General features: G+C 46.7%; 1 protein-coding gene across 2 annotated transcripts in view; it reads left to right on the plus strand.

Annotated features, from left to right (window-relative positions):
• VPS50 (VPS50 subunit of EARP/GARPII complex) overlaps positions 1-23,491 on the plus strand; it is a 548,228-nt gene that overhangs the window by 415,590 nt on the left and 109,147 nt on the right. For both annotated transcript variants that reach the window (XM_063921392.1, XM_063921391.1), the window contains exons 15-17: positions 2,134-2,228; positions 11,022-11,120; positions 13,946-14,036. In XM_063921392.1, the coding sequence (XP_063777462.1) occupies positions 2,134-2,228; positions 11,022-11,120; positions 13,946-14,036 (285 nt within the window). The remainder of the gene's footprint in view (positions 1-2,133; positions 2,229-11,021; positions 11,121-13,945; positions 14,037-23,491) is intronic.

The following is a 23,491-nucleotide window of genomic DNA, read 5'->3' on the forward strand; positions in this document are numbered from 1 at the left end:
AGATTTCTTAGTCTTTCTGGGTATGTTTTGTGATGTAGGCCATGCACCATTTTAGTTGCCCTCCTTTGTACAGTTTCTAATGTATTAATATCCTTTTGAAGATATGGCCTCCAGAACTGAATACAGTATTCTAGATGAGGCCGTACCAATGACCTATACAGTGGCATTATTACTTCTTTTTTTCTGCTGCTGATTCCTCTCCCAGTGCAGCCAAGCATCTGACTAGCCTTCCTCATTGCCTTGTTACATTGCTTACCTGCCTTTAAGTTATCTGAAATAGTGACTCCTAGATCCCTTTCCTCCTCAGTAGTTTCCAGTATAGTGCCATTAATACTATATTTAGCGTTAGGATTTTTGAGACCCAAGTGCATGATTTTGCATTTTTTGGCATTAAACTGTAATTGCCAGACTCTTGACCATTCCTCTAGTCTACCTAGATCCTCAATCATTTGTTTTACCCCACCTGGTGTGTCTACCCTGTTGCATACCTTTGTGTCATCAGCAAAAAGGCATGCTTTCCCTTTAATGCCATTTGCAATGTCACCAATAAAGATATTAAAAAGCACTGGTCCAAGTACAGATCCCTGGGGTACTCCACTGGTAACATTTCCCTCCTGTGAATGCACTCCATTTACCACAACTCTCTGTTTTCTATCCTTCAACCAAGATCTTATCCATTCAATAATCCTAATATCCAATCCCAAACTTTCAAGTTTATTTAGCAGTCTGCGATGTGGAACGGTGTCAAAAGCCTTACTAAAGTCTAGATAAGCTATATCCATGGCTCCACCTTTATCCATCACTTTAGTCACACAATCAAAAAAGTCAATAAGATTTGTTTGACATGATCTCCCCCCAGTGAATCCAGGTAGAGCACAGAGGAGTGTTCCAATGCCTCTCTGCTAACTAAACATGTCATGTCTTAGTGTTACCAACACGGACCATCAGCGTCTCGTGAGGCGATAGGGTGTTACGGTGCAGACAGCTCACTGGGATCTTCCAAAGCTTCTCAGGTCACTACGCCATATGCCACGTCTGTGGTTACCATAATAACATGTAAAATTAAAACTTTTTAATATCAGCCTGAATAAACAAAGCAAGTAAAAATGGTAAATTTTAAGACCCTTCTTATAGCTTGTCCCAGTCATTTATTTAAATCAATAACTTCATGGGATTGCTGCTTTAAAGTCTCTATATTTTACAAGAAGAGATTATGGAACCTATTCAGTAAGGATTGTAATTTCTTTTTAGCAGAATTAAGCAATCCTTTTCCTCGCATGCTGATGGGCCGCCCATCGTAGGGCAAGGCCTCCTAGCATTCTAACCACTGCCCCTCTCCATCTGCAACCCGCACGAATTGTGATTGCGCCGCAATTAGTGCGCGGTCACAGAAATGCCCGCAGCCATATTTTTGATTGGTGCGGCTGCGTGTGACATCACGCAGCCGCCCCGATAACGTCTCTGCCACCCACCCGTTCGGAAGCCACCGCCCCCACAACGCTCCATCCCCGCCTTGGAAACAGAGCGTTGCCACGCAGCGAACACCTCTGCCTGTCAGTTAGGCGGAGGCGTTGGCAAATCCTGCGGGGGACGGGCCCTGCACATGTGCCCGCAACGTCGTCATAATTGTTGCGTTTGGGTTGCGATTTGCGATCCAACCTGAATGAGGTCCTTAGAACATACTTGACAGTTGCAATTACCTTCATTGTTGAATATATACCATTGTCTGCATTCTTGTATGAATTTATAGCCTCTGATTTCCTGTGTTTCCACTTGCCAAACAGTTGATGAAGGACTTTTAAGGCTGGCTCGCACGCCATGTTTAGCGAAGTTCCTTGTTGTATTCGGATATCTCTTTGTCTTGCTTTATTTTTCTGTCATACTTTCAACTTTTACCATGCTTCAGTGAATGCCTGTAAGAAAAATAATCTCCTGCAGACTGTGGTTTCCCTGTGTAGCGTTGTCTGACATTGACGTCCGAATGTACAACAGAAAGAGACAGTCTGTCAAATACATGTTCTTTTCTTTAGAAAACGGAACACAAACATATTTTGCATGCCAGGCAGGAGACCAGCTATATACTGTCTGCCGTGTTACATTGAATTAACAAGTGATTTGCATGCTGTTTTCTAGGATGTACAACTCAAAGTTAAAACCTACCTTCTTGGAACGGATATGTCCAGCTTCAAATACGATGATTTCATTATTGTATTGGATATAGTCAGCAGGTGGGTGTCAGTCATCTGAGTTAATCTTATTTCTTAATACGTGGGCGCTAAAAGCACTGTAATGCTGTTTTTATTTCCCGCTATGCTTGTGTGAATGTTAGTGGAGTAATGTATAATTATATTGGTGCACCATTTTACCTGGCTTCTGCAAAAGCGTTCAGCTCAACAAGGTATTAGTGCTAGTTGTATGAGGACACATCTGTATTTTGGGCCTAATTCAGATCTGATCGCAGCAGCAAATTTGTTAGCAGTTGGGCAAAACCATGTGCACTGCAGGGGAGGCAGATATAACATGTGCAGAGAGAGTTAGATTTGGGTGGGGTGTGTTCAAACTGATATCTAAATTGCAGTGTAAAAATAAAGCAGCCAGTATTTACCCTGCACAGAAACAAAATAACCCACCCAAATCTAACTCTCTCTGCACATGTTACATCTGCCCCACCTGCAGTCCACATGGTTTTGCCCATCTGCTAACAAATTTGCTGCTGCGATCAGATCTGAATTACCCCCTTTGTTGCTTATTTAAAGTATGTAAGCAGTGTCACCAACGTTTTTTTGTAGCATCAGTATGTATCCAGCTTTTTGCCCTCTATTTCCAGTCAGCCATCTTGGCCATCTCCAAGTAATACCCCCCTTACCACGCAACAGCTTGGCTCTCGTCCTAGTGGTAGGGGTGTAATCAATGGCGCATTTTCTACTAGGCACGTGAGACATATGCATCAGGGTGGCACCTGCTGGTGCTGGCATGGCAGTCACCCAATCCCCCCTCATTTGATCTTTCTCTTTAATGCTGTCCAGCAATGGTGACAGCCAGCCCAGAATCAGTAGCTGCTGGGGTGGGTTAGAGAGGTAGAGGGCACTTGCTGCCAGCAGAGTCGGATTAAGGGGGGTGTACAGGGTGTCAGTACCCCGGGCCCCCCTGTCTTAAAGGCCCCCCGGCCGGAGCTCTGCACCGCTTTGTCAAAATTCTTAAGGTTGGGTTGCCGTGGCAGGAGGGATCCACGCTGCTGGGGGAGGAGTGTGGCTGTGCATGCGGCTTCCTCCCCCCTCCTCTTGGGCAGCACAGTCGGGGACTCAGTCAAGCAATCTCCAGCCTTTGCCGCCAGCAGCATCTCTCCCCGACCGTGCTGCCTGAGTGGAGGGGAGGAAGCCGCATGCACAGCTGCACTACTCCCCGGCAGTGTGGGTCCCTCCTGCCCCGGCAGCCTGGTTTCTTCTCTCTCTGCTGCAGCACGGCTCCCGTTGCCTGTGACCGGGGGAGGTGAGCAGCGCGTGCAGCCGGGGAAGGGGTGCTAGTGGGGGGAAGGTGGCAGGGGGCCCTCCTGACTTTGGTGCCCTCCTGTCTTGGGTGCCCTGGGCCCCCCGGGGGGCTCAATCTGGCCCTGGCTGCCAGGTACCGGAGTGGAGGCTTCCTGAAAGGGGTGGAGCCAGAGACTGCTAGGCTTATACAGAGCCTATCAGAGCTCTGCATCTGTGCTTCATGGCCCCACCCCTCGTGTGCCAGAGTACTAGCAGCTCTTGAATCAGGCTCTCATGGGCTGCTGACTGAGATCTGATGGTAGGTGGGTGACCAATAATGTTGTGCCTATGGGCAGCCTGACCCGTAAATCTGCCACCGGGTGTAATGTCATTGGGCATGCAAAAATTTCAGTACAAGAGAATTTTTTTTCCTCTTACGTCCTAGAGGATGCTGAGGACTCCGTAAGGACCATGGGGTATAGACGGGCTCCGCAGCAGATAGGGCACCTAAAAATAACTTTTACTATGGGTGTGCACTGGCTCCTCCCTCTATGCCCCTCCTCCAGACCTCAGTTAGATCTTGTGCCCAGAGGAGAATGGGTGCACTGCAGAGAGCTCTCCAGAGTTTTCTGTGGAAAAAGAATTTTGTTAGGTTTTTTATTTTCAGGGAGTCCTGTTGGCAACAGGCTCCCTGCATCGTGGGACCGAGGAGAGAGAAGCAGAGCTGGCTTGTCAAGTTGGGCACTGCTTCTAAGGCTACTGGACACCATTAGCTCCAGAGGGAGTCGGAACACAGGTCTCACCTGGGGTTCATCCCGGAGCCGCGCCGCCGTCCTCCTCACAGATGCCGGAGATAGAAGCCGGGTGAGTATGAGAAGGCAGAAGACATCTTAGGCGGCAGAAGACATCAGATATTCATGAGGTAAGGCTGCGCGCCATTGCTCCTAGTCACACACACAGAGCAGCACTGAAGGGTGCAGGGCGTATGGGGGGGCGCCCTGGGCAGCAATATTCCTCACTTTTGGGCAAATTCAGATAGATTAGGCTGCGGAGGCAGTAAATCTAAGATCCCCCGCCATTTTAATAGAAAAATCACTGGGACCGAAGCCGTCGGGTGGGCGGGGCTTGATCCTCAGCACTAACCAGCGCCATTTTCTCCACAGAAGCTGCATGCATGAACGCTGGCTCCCTGGTCTCTCCCCTGCTGAACTTCACAGGCTGGAAGAAAGAGGAGGGGGGCACATTAGCGATGCAGTGAGTGGGAATTGGTGTATTATATATAAAAAAGCGCTATCTGGTCATATTTTTTCCAGTGTTTTTAAGCGCTGGTGTGTGCTGGCATTCTCTCTCTCTCTGTCTCTCCTAAGGGCCTGGTTGGGGTTTTGTCCCCTTATAGGTTAATCCCTGTGTGTGGGGGGTGTCGGTATGTGTGTGTCGACATGTCTGAGGCGGAAGGCTTCTCCAAGGAGGAGGTGGAGCAAATGAGTGGTGTTTCCCCGTCGGTTGTGCCGACTCCGGATTGGATGGACATGTGGCATATGTTGAATGCAAGTGTGGCATCTTTACATAAAAGGCTTGATAAGGCTGATTTAGGGGGGACATCAGGGGGTCAATCCTCGGATTGGACCGACTCACAGGGCCTGTCGGGGTCTCAAAAGCGTCCCTTAACACAAGACACTACTACCGACACGGATTCTGATTCCAGTGTCGACTACGACGAAGTAAAATTGCACCCTAGGGTGACTAAAACTATTCAGTGTATGATTGTGGCAATAAGGGATGTGTTGCATATTGAGGATGAACCCTCTGTCCCCGACACAAGGGTACACATGTTTAAGGGAAAGAAACAGATTATTAATTTTCCCGCATCTCATGAATTAAATGATTTCTTTGGAAAAGCTTGGAAGACTCCGGAAAAGAGACCGCAGATCCCCAAAAGAATTTATATGGCATACCCCTTCCCTAAGCAGGACAGGGAGATTTGGGAATCATCCCCCACTGTGGACAAGGCCCTGATGCGCTTGTCCAAGAAAGTGGCGCTACCGTCTCCTGACACAGCGGCCCTTAAGGACCCTGCAGATCGCATGCAAGAAACTACCTTAAAGTGTATTTATTCTCATACGGGTGCTGTGCTAAGACCGACAATTGCGTCGGCATGGGTGTGTAGCGCAATTGCAGCTTGGACAGATGAGCTGACAGATCAATTTGATAATATGGATAAGGATACTATATTCAAAACTCTAGCCCATATAAAAGACGCAGTCTTATTTAGGAGGGATGCTGAAAGGGACATTGGATTGCTAGCTTCTAGGGCCAATGCCATGTCTATCTCAGCGAGAAGATCCTTATGGACTCGCCAATGGACGGGTGATGCGGATTCCAAAAAACATATGGAAGTACTACCCTATAAGGGTGATGTATTGTTTGGGGATGGGCTGACGGACCTGGTTTCCACAGCTACAGCAGGTAAATCAAATTTTTTACCATATATTCCCCAACAGCAAAAGAAAGTAACACCCTATCAGATGCAGTCCTTTCAGTCGCACAAGTCCAGAAGAGGTCGGGGATCCTCTTTCCTCGCCAGAGGTAAGGGCAGAGGCAAAAGAGCACCTGCTTCGGCAGGTGCCCAGGAACAAAAGTCCTCCCCGGCTGCTCCAAAACCCACAGCATGACGCTGGGGCTCCCCTGAGGGAGTCCGCACCGGTGGGGGCACGTCTTCGACTTTTCAGTCAGGCCTGGGTCAGTTCAGACCTGAATCCCTGGGTGTTGGAAATAATTTCCCAGGGTTACAAATTGGAATTCGAGGAGGTGCCCCCGCGCCGATTTTTCAAATCGGCCCTACCAGCTTCCACATCGGAAAGGTATATAGTGTTAGCTGCAATTCAAACACTGTGTATACAGCAAGTGATAATCAAGGTTCCCCTGCACCAGCAGGGAAGAGGTTACTACTCAACCCTATTTGTGGTCCCGAAACCGGACGGTTCGGTCAGACCTATTTTGAATCTGAAGTCCGTAAACCTGTACATAAAAAGATTCAAATTCAAAATGGAATCACTCAGAGCGATAATAGCCAACATGGAGGAGGGGGAGTTTATGGTGTCTCTGGACATAAAGGATGCGTACCTTCATGTCCCCATATATGCCCCCCATCAGGAATACCTGAGATTCGCTGTACAGGATTGTCATTACCAATTTCAGACGTTGCCATTTGGATTTTCCACGGCCCCGAGGATTTTCACCAAGATAATGGCGGAAATGATGGTGGTCCTGCGCAAGCATGGAGTCACAATTATCCCATACTTGGACGATCTCCTGATAAAAGCGAGATCAAGGGAGAAATTGCTGAGCAGTGTGGCGCTCTCTCTGAGAGTGCTCCAGCAACACGGTTGGATTCTAAATCTACCGAAGTCACAGTTGATTCCGACAACTCGACTACCGTTCCTAGTTATGATACTGGATACGGCACAAATGAAGGTCTTCCTCCCAATAGAGAGAGCCCAGGACATCCAGAACATGGTCAGAGACCTGCTAAAACCGAAAAGGGTGTCAGTTCACCAATGCACTCGAGTTCTGGGAAAAATGGTGGCGGCCTACGAGGCCATTCCCTTTGGAAGGTTCCATGCAAGGACTTTTCAATGGGACCTTCTGGACAAGTGGTCCGGGTCCCATCTGCACTTACATCGGAAAATAACTCTGTCCCCAGGGCCAGAGTGTCTCTCCTGTGGTGGTTGCAAAGTGCTCACCTGCTGGAGGGTCGCAGGTTTGGAATTCAGGATTGGATCCTGGTTACCACGGACGCGAGCCTCCGAGGATGGGGAGCGGTCACACAGGGAAAAAAATTTCAGGGTCTTTGGTCAGACCAGGAGTCCTGTCTACACATCAATGTGTTGGAACTCAGGGCCATTTACAACGGCCTTCGACAAGCGGAGAGTCTTCTTCGAAACCTACCGGTACTGATTCAATCAGACAATGTCACAGCAGTGGCTCATGTGAACCGCCAAGGCGGGACAAGAAGCAGAGTCGCGATGGCGGAAGCCACAATGATTCTGCGCTGGGCGGAAAATCATGTAAGCGCTCTGTCGGCTGTCTTCATTCCGGGAGTGGACAACTGGGAAGCAGACTTCCTCAGCAGACACGATCTCCATCCAGGAGAGTGGGGTCTTCATCAAGAAGTCTTTGCAGACATAACACGTCTTTGGGGAACTCCTCAAATAGACATGATGGCGTCACGCCTCAACAAAAAGCTTCGGAGGTATTGTGCCAGGTCTCGGGACCCTCAGGCAGTGGCAGTAGATGCTCTGATAACACCGTGGCTGTTCAAATCGGTCTACGTGTTTCCTCCTCTTCCTTTCATCACAAAAGTGTTGAGGATCATAAGGCAAAGAAACTTACAGACAATACTCGTTGTCCCAGACTGGCCACGAAGGGCCTGGTACTCAGATCTACAAGAGATGCTCACAGGAGATCCCTGGCCTCTTCCTCTGAGGGAAGACCTGTTGCAACAGGGGCCCTGTGTATTTCAAGACTTACCGCGGTTACGTTTGACGGCATGGTGGTTGAACGCCGAATCCTAGCGAAAAAGGGGATTCCGGAAGAGGTCATCCCTACTTTAATAAAGGCTAGGAAGGAGGTGACGGTTAAGCATTATCACCGTATCTGGCGAAAGTATGTGTCTTGGTGTGAGACCAAGAATGCACCTACGGAAGATTTTCATCTGGGTCTTTTTCTCCACTTCCTACAGACAGGAGAGTGGATATGGGCCTGAAATTAGGCTCTGTTAAGGTACAGATTTCGTCCCTCTCGATTTTCTTTCAGAAGGAATTGGCTTCTCTTCCAGAAGTCCAGACGTTTGTAAAGGGAGTGCTGCATATCCAGCCCCCTTTTGTGCCTCCAGTGGCACCATGGGACCTGAACGTGGTGTTGCAGTTCCTAAAATCACACTGGTTTGAACCGCTTAACAAGGTTGAGTTGAAATTTCTTACCTGGAAGGTGGTCATGCTGTTGGCCTTGGCATCAGCAAGGCGAGTGTCTGAATTGGCGGCTTTGTCACACAAGAGCCCCTACTTGATTTTTCATGTGGATCGAGCTGAATTGAGGACACGTCCGCAATTTTTGCCTAAAGTGGTTTCTTCATTCTATATGAATCAACCTATTGTGGTGCCTGTGGCTACAAGTGACCTGGAGGATTCCAGATCCCTGGATGTAGTCAGGGCCTTAAAGATTTATGTAGCCAGAACGGCTAAAATTAGGAAAACAGAGGCTCTGTTTGTCCTGTATGCTGCTAATAAGATTGGCGCACCTGCTTCGAAGCAGACTATTGCTCGCTGGATCTGTAATACGATTCAGCAGGCTCATTCTACGGCTGAATTGCCGGTACCAAATTCGGTTAAAGCCCATTCCACTAGGAAGGTGGGCTCTTCTTGGGCGGCTGCCCGAGGCGTCTCGGCATTACAGCTTTGCCGAGCGGCGACTTGGTCGGGGTCAAACACTTTTGCTAAATTCTACAAGTTTGATACCCTGGCTGATGAGGACCTAGCGTTTGCTCAGTCAGTGCTGCAGAGTCATACGCACTCTCCCGCCCGATTGGATGCTTTGGTATAAACCCCATGGTCCTTACGGAGTCCCCAGCATCCTCTAGGATGTAAGAGAAAATAAGATTTTAAACCTACCGGTAAATCTATTTCTCCTAGTCCGTAGAGGATCCTGGGCGCCCGTCCCAGTGCGGAAACTCTGCAAGACTTGTATATATTTATTGCTTACATAAGGGTTATGTTACAGTTGGAATAGTCTTGGATCGTTACTGTTGTTTGTTCATACTGTTAACTGGTTATGTATGTTCCAGGTTACATGGTATGATTGGTGTGGGCTGGTATGAATCTTGCCCTTGGATTGCTAAATCCTGCCTTGTATTGTCCATCTCCTCTGGGCACAGTTCTCTAACTGAGGTCTGGGGGAGGGGCATAGAGGGAGGTGCCAGTGCACACCCATAGTAAAAGTTCTTTTTAGGTGCCCTATCTCCTGCGGAGCCCGTCTATACCCCATGGTCCTTACAGAGTCCCCAGCATCCTCTACGGACTAGGAGAAATAGATTTACCGGTAGGTTTAAAATCTTATTATTTTCAGGTTTTTTTTTTTTTTTTTAATTATCTGTGATAGGTTGTTTAAGAAGCACAACTTGTCTGATGAGTAGTCAGTGCTGGAATAACAGCAAGGCGATTGCCCTCTGGCCTGCACACTTAAGAATCCGCCATGTTGGGTACACTGTTACGGAATGTGAACTCTGGGTTCTGTGTGGCATAATGTGAACTGGGTACACTACAGTGTGTTCAGCACGTCTATGTTACTGGGTGAATTTGGACATTATACTTTTTCGGAAAATTACCAGTATGTCATTTTGACAGTTTTATTGGTAGGACCCCCACAAAACTAAATCTGGCTCCGTGAGCAATACAGTACAGTGATGTGCACACCTGTGCCTATATCCGCCTGAGAGTATGGGTTGCCGAGCACGATGGGAGTTTCAGATGATCACTAGCCTTTCAATGGAGGAGCTGGGCGGAGTTAAGGGTGCTCCTTTCGAATGCAGATGTGTCCTCCTACATCCTTGCTGTAGTCACATTAAACAGACCACCTAGTCACGCCGTGCCGTGGTGTGTCTCGTCGGCGCCGAGCGTCTTTATGTGTGACTTTTTCAGTTTATATACGTCTAGGTCACATTGTGGGTGACTCACCAGCAGCTTATGTTGATTAACCTGAGCGGCATGCCTATATTATGTGTGTGACTGTGGCTGTATCTGCATATGAAATGCTACAGTATGTTACAGTGTGTTCCTGGAAATCACTGTAAAGTAGCTTTCCATATGCAGATACAGCCGCAGTCACACACAGAATATAGGCATGCTGCATATCATGAAAATCAGCAGAAGCTGATAGTGCGTCTTATTCACATGGCAATGCAAATAAGGTGCATTTTCAGAAAAAAATACTCCCGACGTTAGCAGATCTGTTCGGGTGCTGGCGGCTGACTCAAGCCAGGCATCTCCTGCTGCATGGCGTATCGAGGCAAGATGTATGAGGACACATCTGTAAGAATAGATTTAGCAGAGCAGTGCAGATACAAGATTTCCTTTTGCAGAGCTGCATTACTGAAATGAGAGCGAGGCGTAGAGAGAGCGCGTTTAGAATGACATTCCTTGCTAAGCAGGGGGGTGCTCGGCCATTTCCCATGCACAATTGCTGGCACCTTTTTTCTTTTCTTTTCTTTTATTCCTTTTTTTTTTTTTTTTTTTTTTTTTTTACTTTTTTTTTTTAGTCAGGTCCTGTTTTTTTTTTTAATGCTGCACTTCAAGGTGCGCTCCAACCTGTGTAACAAAGTTATTCACACACAGAAAAGCTCCAGCTGTAATAAACACTGGATGTTCCCTCAGTTGCATTGGGCCCTGTCCTTTATTTCATTTTGTCCGTGGTTACTGATGAGAACAAAATCTTGATTCCAGCTTGAAGAATAATACATTTGTACTAATATACATCTCTATCTGTGTTCTCTCCTTCCAGGCTAATGCAGGTCGGGGAAGAGTTTTGTGGCAGTAAATCTGAAGTCCTGCAGGAATCTATAAGGAAGCAAAGTGTGAACTATTTTAAAAATTATCACCGGTAAGGTATTTTAGATGTATAGTAAATGTAACTACTCCACTCCTGTACCTGCATAGCGTGGTTCTTGTCTTCGAGGTATCTTCCCTCTGCATCAGGGGTAGCCATAACTATTAGAGATTGCCATAGTAGAGCCTTATGTTCAGTCTTGTGCCATTTAATAACATTTAATAGTCCCATCATCAGTTGTTACCACACTGGTGTCCTAGGAAGCAGATTATGGGTGAACCCCATAGGGGTGGTATTCAATTAAGTGCCGTTTTTCGACAGGTCGGAAAAAAACGCACTAATTCGACACATTATTCAGTTGCGGGCATTTTCGCACGTTTATTTAATCCATTTTCGCCCATGCCATTAAATGTCATGCATGAAATGCCTGTAAATTTGACAAAATACGTGCATCAGCGGCGAATTCGCCCATACATGTGGTTTTCGCCAGTGTCTGATTTTTCGACCAGTCTGAAAAAGGGCACGGGCATTGAATAGGTCGTATTTGCCATTTTATTGCTACATTTGATATTCTCTACTTCTGGTATTTGGGGTCATTCCAAGTTGTTCGTTAGCTGCTATCGGTCGCAGCGCGATGATTAAGTGAAAAAGCGGCATTTCTGCGCATGCGTATGGTGCGCAGTGCGCACGCGCGACGTGGTTTCACACAAAACTATGCAGTTTCACACAAGGTCTAGCGACGCTTTTCAGTCGCACTGCTGAACGGTGAGTGATTGACAGGAAAGGGTTGTTTCTGGGTGGCAACTGACCGTTTTCCGGGAGTGTGCTGAAAAACGCAGGCGTACCTTGGGAAACGGGGGAGTGGCTGGCCGAACGCAGGGCGTGTTTGTGACGTCAAAGCATGAACTAAACAGACTGAAGTGATCGCTAGCTAGGAGTAAGTCTCGAGCTACTCTGAAAGTGCACAATCTTTTTTTGTAGCAGTTCTGCGAACCTTTTGGTCGCACTTCTGCTATGCTAAGATACACTCCCAGAGGGCGGTGGCTTAGCATTTGCACTACTGCTAAAAGCAGCTAGTGAGCGATCAACTCGGAATGAGGGCCATTGTCCGTTGCAAGCTCTGCTTGTGTGCGTCCTGCTAATTAAATCATTGTTCCGCTATTGCCTTAAAGTGACCTTGCAATTGTTGGATGTCACTGGAGAGACCACACAAGATTGCAATGAGAACTGATCCAGCAGTGAAGGGGTTTCTAGCAGTTGCAGATGACATAAAAGCCCCAATAATGACAGCTGCATTGTGGGAAATGAAGGCAAAGAAACAAATACGTTACATAAGCAACTGAAAAAAAACCTGATTGATTGCTTTCCTAGTAATAATACCCAGTAAAACGAATTAATTGAAACCCTTGAGTGTTTCCTAAATAGCAATAATGCCAACGCATGCACTTCTTTATGTAGATTTCTACGGACGCTAGCAGGGAAACTCATCTGGCAGCTTGATGTGATTTCCCTAATGCGTCGCTTTTAGATTAAAATAATACAACAATCGGGATTCCAATCAATAGCGCATTTCTTTACTTGAGTGTCTTATGCTAATGTAGAGACGCATTATAAGCAGGTGCCATATATACGTGCTGTATACTCCAATGGGACAAGGGCTGGTCGTCGCTCACAAATGCTTTATAAGAATGCGTGATATACAGTAGTAACAGAATTGTGCTATTATTATCCATTAGGTATAATGCTTTTACACAGTGCTGTACAGAGGATATTTATCATTCACATCAGTCCCTCTCTCATTTACAGTCTAAATTCTCTACCACACACTAACATCTATTTAAAAGGTGCTGTTTGTAATCCACATATAAATGTACCGGTAATGAGTTATTGCCGCACATTAAGGGGGTAATTCAGATCTGATCACTGGGCAGCGATTTTTGCAGCCTTGCGTTCAGATAGTCGCCGCCCATAGGGGAGTGTATTTTCGCTGTGCAAGTGTGCGAACGCATGTGCAGCAGAGCTGCACAAACTGATTTTGTGCAGGCTCTGCGCAGCACAGGATTCATTTGACGTCAGAGACCCTCCCTTCAAACGATTGGTCACGCCTGCGTTTTTCCAGACACTCCCTGAAACCGGTCAGTTGCCACCCACACACGCCCTCTTCATGTCAGTCTCCTTGCGAACGCCCGTGCGAATGGATCCTTCGCACAAACCCGTCACTGACCGGCGATCCCCGTTGCAGACGTCCGTCGCGGATGCGCATTGTGATGCATACGCAGTTCGGATCTGATCGCCCGCTGTGCGAAAACGCACAGCAGCGATCGGATCTGAATTACCCTCCAATTCCGGAAGGCTGGTTTTGCCCACAGCCTATGCAGGTGCCATAAGAATCTGTCTCCCTACTGAATCTGCCCTATAATGGTCATTATGTTCTTTGGTACGAAATTGCTATGTTAAAGTTTAGTGTTATTGTAATTGTCAGTGTATTTTGGTTCAATTTTCCAGCAGTTTATGAAGTTAGTTTAACTCTGCTTAATCAGAACCTTATGCTCAGGGGTATAGAACGCTTCTCTGCTGCCCGGTTTTGAAAGGTTAATGATTTGTCATCTGCCTTTGGAGTAGGTGAAGTGCATGGTGTGAATGTGAAGTCTGGATAAATCCTTGTAGCATTTAACTCTCACGACTGTTCCGCACATTCCGTGAATGACTGATTATATTTTCTCTGTTCGAGGCATTTCCATGGCACCGATGATTCATTTATATTCCGCCTCAGATTTGAGCTCGTTATGAACTTTTTACATTGTTTATGTATCTTCAGTTTTGTTTCAGTTGTGTTCCTAATTACCTTTTTATTTAAGAAGCTGAATATTGTGTTTCAGGACACGACTTGAAGAACTCAGGATGTTCCTTGAAAATGAGACCTGGGAGCTGTGCCCTGTCAAGTCCAGTTTTAGCATATTACAGTTACATGTGAGTGTCAAAAGTTACATACATGTTCCATTCTGTGCTGATAGGGGTTACTTCAGATGTGACCGATCATATTCTCCTTTGCTTTTGGGGATTTTTGACCCTTCTAGGCAGCTGTTAACGTTGACTTTCAGCTGAAAATTGTTTCTGTTGCGGTTTGTGATGAAAACTTTATCACTGTTTACTTTTTAACAGTTACAAAATATTGAACATGGATTATTACCTCCATATGGTAGTGTTAAGGTGCATGTTAACTTTTGCCAACAGAAAATTGTTTTTGTCCAAAAAAACAGAAATTAAGTTTGTGGGGATCAGAGCTTAAAGTGGTCCTGGTGAGGTAGTGGAACTCATGGAGGAGGACCATGGAGGCACCAGGACCTGAGGAAGGAGTAGGTGGCTGCAGCTCATCAGTAACACTAGTGCCGCCTGTATCATCTATTGACGTAGGTGATGGGGCGGGCTTTTCTGTTGGAATTACTGTGTAGGGCAATGGAGGAGGTGGAACTAGTTCCGCCTACCATTACAGGTGGTGGAACTCAGTTCCACCTCGCTCCCCCCCCCCCACCACCACCATTTTAACCCCTGGTGGGAATATACCTCAATAAGATTGATATTTAAGGTGGTGGGATCAAGAGGAAATGACGAAGGATTTATTGTATTTATTTAGACTCATTTATCTGGTCTCTTATGCTGTTGATGTATAATTTTTTTGTGTGCGCTAAAGTTAATCCTGATTGCTGGGGGTGTGGTTCGTTGGGTCGACAGTCATTAGGTCGACACCTGAAATAGGTCAACACGGTCATTAGGTTGACATGAGAAAAGTTTGACATGAGGGTTTTTTTTTGGGGGGTGGGGAATGTTTTTGTCGTAAAGTGACCGGGAACCCCGATGAGTGCACTATATCCCCTCGCATGGCTCACTTCACTCACCATGCTTCGGGCAAGGTTACTATTCACAATCGTAGTCCACAAGGATCGTAAAGTATGAAAAAGTTCACAAAAATGAAATAAAAATTAAAAACATTCATGTCGACCTTTGTCATGTTGATGTAACGACAGTTTCAACCAATAGAGGACAACCTAAGTGTTGTTGACCTAAAGACGGGATACCATCGCTGGGATAGGCTTGAAGTCTACAGTATTTCAGCATCTACATCCGATTTTAGCACCGACAGTGGCCACCTCAATCCTTGCCCATTCAGATGCATGGACAAGGGGAGGGCTTTGTAGCGGCACTAGCCTATAGACACAGATGCCACTGCTGCAAAGTATGGAGCCACATCTACTGACTGAATTGCGCCCCATGCGCGGTATGCTATGTACAGTGTTTGCGGTGCACACGGGCACCTGTGTCCCGCACCCAGTTCATCAGTAATTATCTCTCCGGAGTCCCACAGCGGAAGCGCTGCAAAATCAATGGGAAAATGGGGTGGTGGCCATTTTTGTAGCGTTTTGCACATACGTAGCAGAGAAATCGCTGGGAAAATGCCAGCCGCACCATTTCCCCGGAGACCTGCGCATGAGCAGTAGACCCGGAACAGCGCGTACACAGACAGTCTAATAGCGCACACAAACCGATACGCTGCCAGCTAGAGAGGAGGGGGCCTGGATGGAGACTACACGCAAACCCACTCCCCCCCCCCCCCCCCCCTCCTCTTTCATTACACCCGTGGCTACTTAGGGGTACCCAATTTTGAAAGGTTTGGTCAGTACGATCATAAAATTTAGTTTTTTGAGCACGCTGGGAGGCTGGATGAGCACGAAATGGAGCGAGGGAAAGGTTTCCAGAGGTTAAGAGCAGCCCAGGAGAAACCTTGAATTCAAATGAGAGTGGGGAGTAGGAAGGAGACGAGGAGACGGACATTAGCAGAGCAAGTAGGGCGAGAGGGAGTATGTTTTTGCAAATAATGTTGTTCTTAATTTGAAGATATGATTGTAAGCAATAGAAAAAGATTCCAGGTAACGTCTTTAAGTGACATTCGATACCGGTGTAAGTGTCTCAATTTGTGGGCCACATATTGCACCTGTGTCCTGGGTTCATTGGTTGCTGACGCTAGTGTTTGAAAGCTAATAAAAACAGATGCGAGGTCTTCTGTAATACATGTGATCTCCGACTAGATAGGTGTATAACCGTAGCAACCCTATTCAATTCATAATGAAATTCAATGTGAAATGTAACACGGCCGCTGAGTGATGCAATATTCCTAGATTTACAAAAAAGCTTTTAACATTGTGAATTAAACTATAATGCTAAACAAGTTTTGGCACTAAAGTATTGTAACCCGTGCGCCAAAGTCATTGCACTCTTTATCATGTAGATTGCAGTTTGTGTGACTTCTGGCACCAGCTCTAGTCTAACAGGTTTTACATGTCAGGTCTATAAGGCTATGTCCTTGGACTACTGTGGTTTCTGCTTTTATAAATGACTTACCCTCAGTCTATAGATCACCATATATGTATACTGTATGCGGAAGTTACTACCGTTAAGTTTTTTGTTTGATTTGATTAAAGACATCCTAACATCAAAAATGTATTCCAGGCAGGGCGTGCGGTATACAATCAAATTGTATGTAACGAGGAAAACATTAATACCTATTATAGACTTTGAGGATGTATTTTATGGTAGAACCCCACAAAATGCATCTTTGCCGTCTGAGTACACTTTACATCTGCTGGGTATTTATTTTACCCACTGTCAGGGCATTATGTTATCAAATCTGAATCCTTGCCCAAATACCTGTCATACACCTGCATTTATAGCACTTATCATGGGTGTGATACTGATGATGAGATACCGGCAGTCATAAGACAACTACCGGATTCCCGAAGCTCATTATCCCAACAGGGGTCGGAAGGTATTCTTACTCCCACCCCCAACCCCACTAGCCCTAACCTTCCCTTACCCTTCCCTGGGGTGCCTAACCCTCTCGTTCCCGCAGGCTAAACCTAACCTCCCGTGCTAGAACCTAGAACTCCGTGGCATACTTTCGTTCAGGATGTTGGCAGTCTGGATACCGGCAAGTGATATGGGGCAGTACGGATGGTGTAATGGTAGCATTACTGCCTCACAGCACTGAGGTCATGGGTTCGATTCCCACCATGGCGCTAACTGTGTATAGTGTACATCAAAGTTGGATCAGCCTGTAGTGTGTTTTTCCACTTTAATTTTGAGTGTGACTCCAAATCCAGACCTCCATGGGTTAATAAATTTGATTTCCATTGATCATTTCTCTATCGTCCTAGTGGATGCTGGGGTTCCTGAAAGGACCATGGGGAATAGCGGCTCCGCAGGAGACAGGGCACAAAAAGTAAAGCTTTAGGATCAGGTGGTGTGCACTGGCTCCTCCCCCTATGACCCTCCTCCAAGCCTCAGTTAGATTTTTGTGCCCGGCCGAGAAGGGTGCAATCTAGGTGGCTCTCCTAAAGAGCTGCTTAGAAAAGTTTAGCTTAGGTTTTTTATTTTACAGTGAGTCCTGCTGGCAACAGGATCACTGCAACGAGGGACTTAGGGGAGAAGAAGTGAACTCACCTGCGTGCAGGATGGATTGGCTTCTTTGGCTACTGGACATTAGCTCCAGAGGGACGATCACAGGTACAGCCTGGATGGTCACCGGAGCCTCGCCGCCGGCCCCCTTGCAGATGCTGAAACGAGAAGAGGTCCAGAATCGGCGGCAGAAGACTCCTCAGTCTTCTTAAGGTAGCGCACAGCACTGCAGCTGTGCGCCATTTCCTCTCAGCACACTTCACACGGCAGTCACTGAGGGTGCAGGGCGCTGGGAGGGGGGCGCCCTGGGAGGCAAATGAAAACCTTTTTTGGCTAAAAATACCTCACATATAGCCTCCGGGGGCTATATGGAGATATTTAACCCCTGCCAGAATCCATTAAAGAGCGGGAGACGAGCCCGCCGAAAAAGGGGCGGGGCCTATCTCCTCAGCACACAGCGCCATTTTCCCTCACAGAAAGGCTGGAGGGAAGGCTCCCAGGCTCTCCCCTGCACTGCACTACAGAAACAGGGTTAAAACAGAGAGGGGGGGCACTAATTTGGCGTTAGAAATATATAAAAGATGCTATAAGGGAAAACACTTATATAAGGTTGTCCCTATATAATTATAGCGTTTTTGGTGTGTGCTGGCAAACTCTCCCTCTGTCTCTCCAAAGGGCTAGTGGGTCCTGTCCTCTATCAGAGCATTCCCTGTGTGTGTGCTGTGTGTCGGTACGTGTGTGTCGACATGTATGAGGACGATGTTGGTGAGGAGGCGGAGCAATTGCCTGTAATGGTGATGTCACTCTCTAGGGAGTCGACACCGGAATGGATGGCTTATTTAGGGAATTACGTGATAATGTCAACACGCTGCAAGGTCGGTTGACGACATGAGACGGCCGACAAACAATTAGTACCGGTCCAGACGTCTCAGAAACACCGTCAGGGGTTTTAAAACGCCCGTTTACTTTAGTCGGTCGACACAGACACAGACACGGACACTGAATCCAGTGTCGACGGTGAATAAACAAACGTATTCCTTATTAGGGCCACACGTTAAGGGCAATGAAGGAGGTGTTACATATTTCTGATACTACAAGTACCACAAAAGAGGGTATTATGTGGGATGTGAAAAAACTACCGTAGTTTTTCCTGAATCAGATAAATTAAATGAAGTGTGTGATGATGCGTGGGTTCCCCCCGATAGAAAATTATGGGCGGTATACCCTTTCCCGCCAGAAGTTAGGGCGCGTTGGGAAACACCCCTTAGGGTGGATAAGGCGCTCACACGCTTATCAAAACAAGTGGCGGTACCGTCTATAGATAGGGCCGTCCTAAAGGAGCCAGCTGACAGGAGGCTGGAAAATATCATAAAAAGTATATACACACATACTGGTGTTATACTGCGACCAGCGATCGCCTCAGCCTGGATGTGCAGAGCTGGGGTGGCTTGGTCGGATTCCCTGACTAAAAATATTGATACCCTTGACAGGGACAGTATTTTATTGACTATAGAGCATTTAAAGGATGCATTTTCTATATATGCGAGATGCACAGAGGGATATTTGCACTCTGGCATCAAGAGTAAGTGCGATGTCCATATCTGCCAGAAGATGTTTATGGACACGACAGTGGTCAGGTGATGCAGATTCCAAACGGCACAAAGGTGTATTGCCGTATAAAGGAAGAGGAGTTATTTGGGGTCGGTCCATCGGACCTGGTGGCCACGGCAACTGCTGGAAAATCCACCGTTTTTACCCTAAGTCACATCTCTGCAGAAAAAGACACCGTCTGTTCAGCCTCAGTCCTTTCGTCCCTATAAGAGTCATATCTGCCCAGGGATAGAGGAAAGGGAAGAAGACTGCAGCAGGCAGCCCATTCCCAGGAACAGAAGCGTTCCACCGCTTCTGCCAAGCTCTCAGCATGACGCTGGGACCGTACAGGACCCCTGGATCCTACATGTAGTATCCCAGGGGTACAGATTGGAATGTCGAGACGTTTCCCCTTCGCAGGCTCCTGAAGTCTGGTTTACCAAGGTCTCCCTCCGACAAGGAGGCAGTATGGGAAACAATTCACAAGCTGTATTCCCAGCAGGTGATAATCAAATTACCCCTCCTACAACAAGAAAAGGGGTATTATTCCACATTATATTGTGGTACTGAAGCCAGAAGGCTAGGTGAGACCTATTCTAAATCTAAAAAAATTTGAACACTTACAAAGGTTCAAATCAAGATGGAGTCACTCAGAGCAGTGATAACGAACCAGGAAGAAGGGGACTATATAGTGTCCCGAGACATCAGGGATGCTTACCTCCATGTCCAAAATTTGCCCTTCTCACTAAGGGTACCTCAGGTTCGTGGTACAGAGCTGTCACTATCAGTTTCAGACGCTGCCGTTTGGATTGTCCACGGCACCCCGGGTCTTTACCAAGGTAATGGCCGAAATGATGATTCTTCTTCGAAGAAAAGGCGTCTTAATTATCCCTTACTTGGACGATCTCCTGATAAGGGCAAAGTCCAGGGAACAGTTGGAGGTCGGAGTAGCACTATCTCGGATACTGCTACAACAGCACGGGTGGATTCTAAATATTCCAAAATCGCAGCTGATCCCGACGACAAGTCTGCTGTGCCTAGGGATGATTCTGGACACAGTCCAGAAAAAGGTGTTTCTCCCGGAAGAGAAAGCCAGGGAGTTATCCGAGCTAGTCAGGAACCTCCTAAAATCAGTGCATCATTGCACAAGGGTCCTGGTAAAGATGGTGACTTCCTACGAAGCAATTCCATTCGGCAGATTTCACGCAAGAATTTTTCAGTGGGATCTGCTGGACAAATGGTCCGGATCGCATCTTCAGATGCATCAGCGGATAACCCTATATCCAAGGACAAGGGTGTCTCTCCTGTGGTGGTTACAGAGTGCTCATCTTCTAGAGGGCCGCAGATTCGGCATTCAGGATTGGATGCTGGTGACCACGGAGGCCAGCCCGAGAGGCTGGGGAGCAGTCACACAAGGAAAAAATTTCCAGGGAGTGTGATCAAGTCTGGAGACTTTTCTCCACATAAATATACTGGAGCTAAGGGTAAATTTATAATACTCTAAGCTTAGCAAGACCTCTGCTTCAAGGTCAGCCGGTATTGATCCAGTGGGAAAAACATCACGGCAGTCGCCCACGTAAATAGACAGGGCGGCACAAGAAGCAGGAGGGCAATGGCAAAAACTGCAAGGACTTTTCGCTGGGCGGAAAATCATGTGATAGCACTGTCAGCAGTGTTTCATTCCGGGAATGGAAACTGGGAAGCAGACTTCCTCAGCAGGCACGACCTCCACCCGGCAGAATGGAAACTTCATCGGGAAGTTTTCCACATGATTGTAAACCGTTGGGAAATACCAAAGGTGGACATGATGGCGTCCCGTCTGAACAAAAAACGGGACAGGTATTGCGCCAGGTTAAGAGACCCTCAGGCAATAGCTGTGGACGTTCTGGTAACACCATGGATGTACCAGTCGGTGTATGTGTTCCATCCTCTGCTTCTCATACCTAAGGTACTGAGACTTATAAGACGTAGAGGAGTAAGAACTATACTCATGGCTCCGGATTGGCCAAGAAGGATTTGGTACCCGGAACTTCAAGAGATGCTCACAGAGGACTTGTGGCCTCTGCCGCTAAGAAGGGACTTGTTTCAGCAAGTACCATGTCTGTTCCAAGACTTACCGCAGCTGCGTTTGACGGCATGGCGGTGGAACGCCGGATCCTAAGGGAAAAAGGCATTCCGGAAGAGGTCATTCCTACCCTGGTCAAAGCCAGAAAGGAGGTGACCGCACAACATTATCACCACATGTGGCAAAAATATGTTGCGTGGTGTGAGGCCAGAAAGGCCCCACGAAGAAATTTCAACTCGGTCGATTCCTGCATTTCCTGCAAACGGGAGTGTCTATGGGCCTCAAATTGGGGTCCATTAAGGTTCAAATTTCGGCCCTGTCGATTTTCTTCCAGAAAGAAGTGGCTTCAGTTCCTGAAGTCCAGAAGTTTGTCAAGGGAGTATTGCATATACAACCCCCTTTTGTGCCTCCAGTGGCACTGTGGGATCTCAACGTAGTTCTGGGATTCCTCAAATCACATTGGTTTAAAACCAGTCAAATCTGTGGATTTGAAGCATCTCACATGAAAAGTGACCATGCTCTTGGCCCTGGCCTGGACCAGGCGAGTGTCAAATTGGTGTTTTTTTTCTCAAAAAAGCCCATATCTGGTTGTCCATTTGGACAGGGCAGAGCTGCGGACTCGTCCCCAGTTCTCTCCCTAAGGTGGTGTCAGTGTTTCACCTGAACCAGCTTATTTTGGTGCCTTGCGCCTACTAGGGACTTGGAGGACTCCAGGTTGCTAGATGTTGTCAGGGCCCTGTAAATATAGGTTCCAGGACGGCTGGAGTCAGGAAAACTGACTTGCTGTTATCCTGTATGCACCCAACAAACTGGGTGCTCTTGCTTCTAAGCAGACTATTGCTAGTTGGATGTGTAATACAATTCAGCTTGCACATTCTGTGGCAGGCCTGCCACAGCCAAAATATGTAAATGCCCATTCCACAAGGAAGGTGGGCTTATCTTGGGCGGCTGCCCGAGGGGTCTCGGCTTTACAACTTTGCCGAGCGGCTATTTAGTCAGGGGCAAACACGTTGGTAAAATCCTACAAATTTGATACCCTGGCTAAGGAGGACCTGGAGTTCTCTCATTCGGTGCTGCAGAGTCATCCGCACTCTCCCGCCCGTTTGGGAGCTTTGGTATTATCCCCATGGTCCTTTCAGGAACCCCAGCATCCACTAGGACGATAGAGAAAATAAGAATTTACTTACCGATAATTCTATTTCTCGGAGTCCGTAGTGGATGCTGGGCGCCCATCCCAAGTGCGGATTATCTGCAATACTTGTACATAGTTACAAAAATCGGGTTATTATTGTTGTGAGCCATCTTTTCAGAGGCTCCGCTGTTATCATACTGTTAACTGGGTTCAGATCACAGGTTGTACAGTGTGATTGGTGTGGCTGGTATGAGTCTTACCCGGGATTCAAAATCCTTCCTTATTGTGTACGCTCGTCCGGGCACAGTATCTTAACTGAGGCTTGGAGGAGGGTCATAGGGGGAGGAGCCAGTGCACACCACCTGATCCTAAAGCTTTACTTTTTGTGCCCTGTCTCCTGCGGAGCCGCTATTCCCCATGGTCCTTTCAGGAACCCCAGCATCCACTACGGACTCCGAGAAATAGAATTATCGGTAAGTAAATTCTTATTTTTTGTGTGATTTTGTTGTCAGGACATTCAACTATGTAAAGAACAAAGTATTTAATAAGAATATTTCATTCAGTCAGATCTAGGATGTGTTATTTTAGTGTTCCCTTTATTTTTTTGAGCAGTGTATTTGCAAATGGCGACTTTAGTGTTTTGTGCATGATAAAACGCTTCATAAATCAATAAAATAATAAAATCAAGGACTAAAGCTTAAGGTTACTATAAAATTAGACTTAACATCGGGAGGAATGGACTGAGGACCGGGCTTTGTTGGGCAAATAAAGGCATAGAATATTATATTAATTTCCATTAATATTTATCAATACTAATACATATTTATCAATACATAATGTAAATCCATTGCAGAGCTACTTAAATCGTGTGCTGCACCTATGTCCGCAGGCTACACAATGCTTTTGTGTGTATTAGGAGATACATTTTTGGATGTCGGGTTAGTTGTTGTCCTGTAAGTAAATTATTCTGTTCGGAGATGCTGAAATCACTGTCACATATTTATATTTATGTGGGCTTTACACATGTTCAGGAACTCACTACAGGGAAATAAATATAAATGCATTGGCAGGCATTGAAGAGACTTAAGGCTGTCCTTGTACAGGGAGTTTAATCAGGTTTATGGAAAACCAATGATAGATCATATATCAAACTAGACCAGAAAAGTCAAATTGGAAGGCAGGGGTCAT

This window comes from Pseudophryne corroboree, chromosome 5 (genome assembly GCF_028390025.1).
Source record: "Pseudophryne corroboree isolate aPseCor3 chromosome 5, aPseCor3.hap2, whole genome shotgun sequence".
NCBI classification, from domain to species: Eukaryota; Metazoa; Chordata; class Amphibia; order Anura; family Myobatrachidae; genus Pseudophryne; species Pseudophryne corroboree.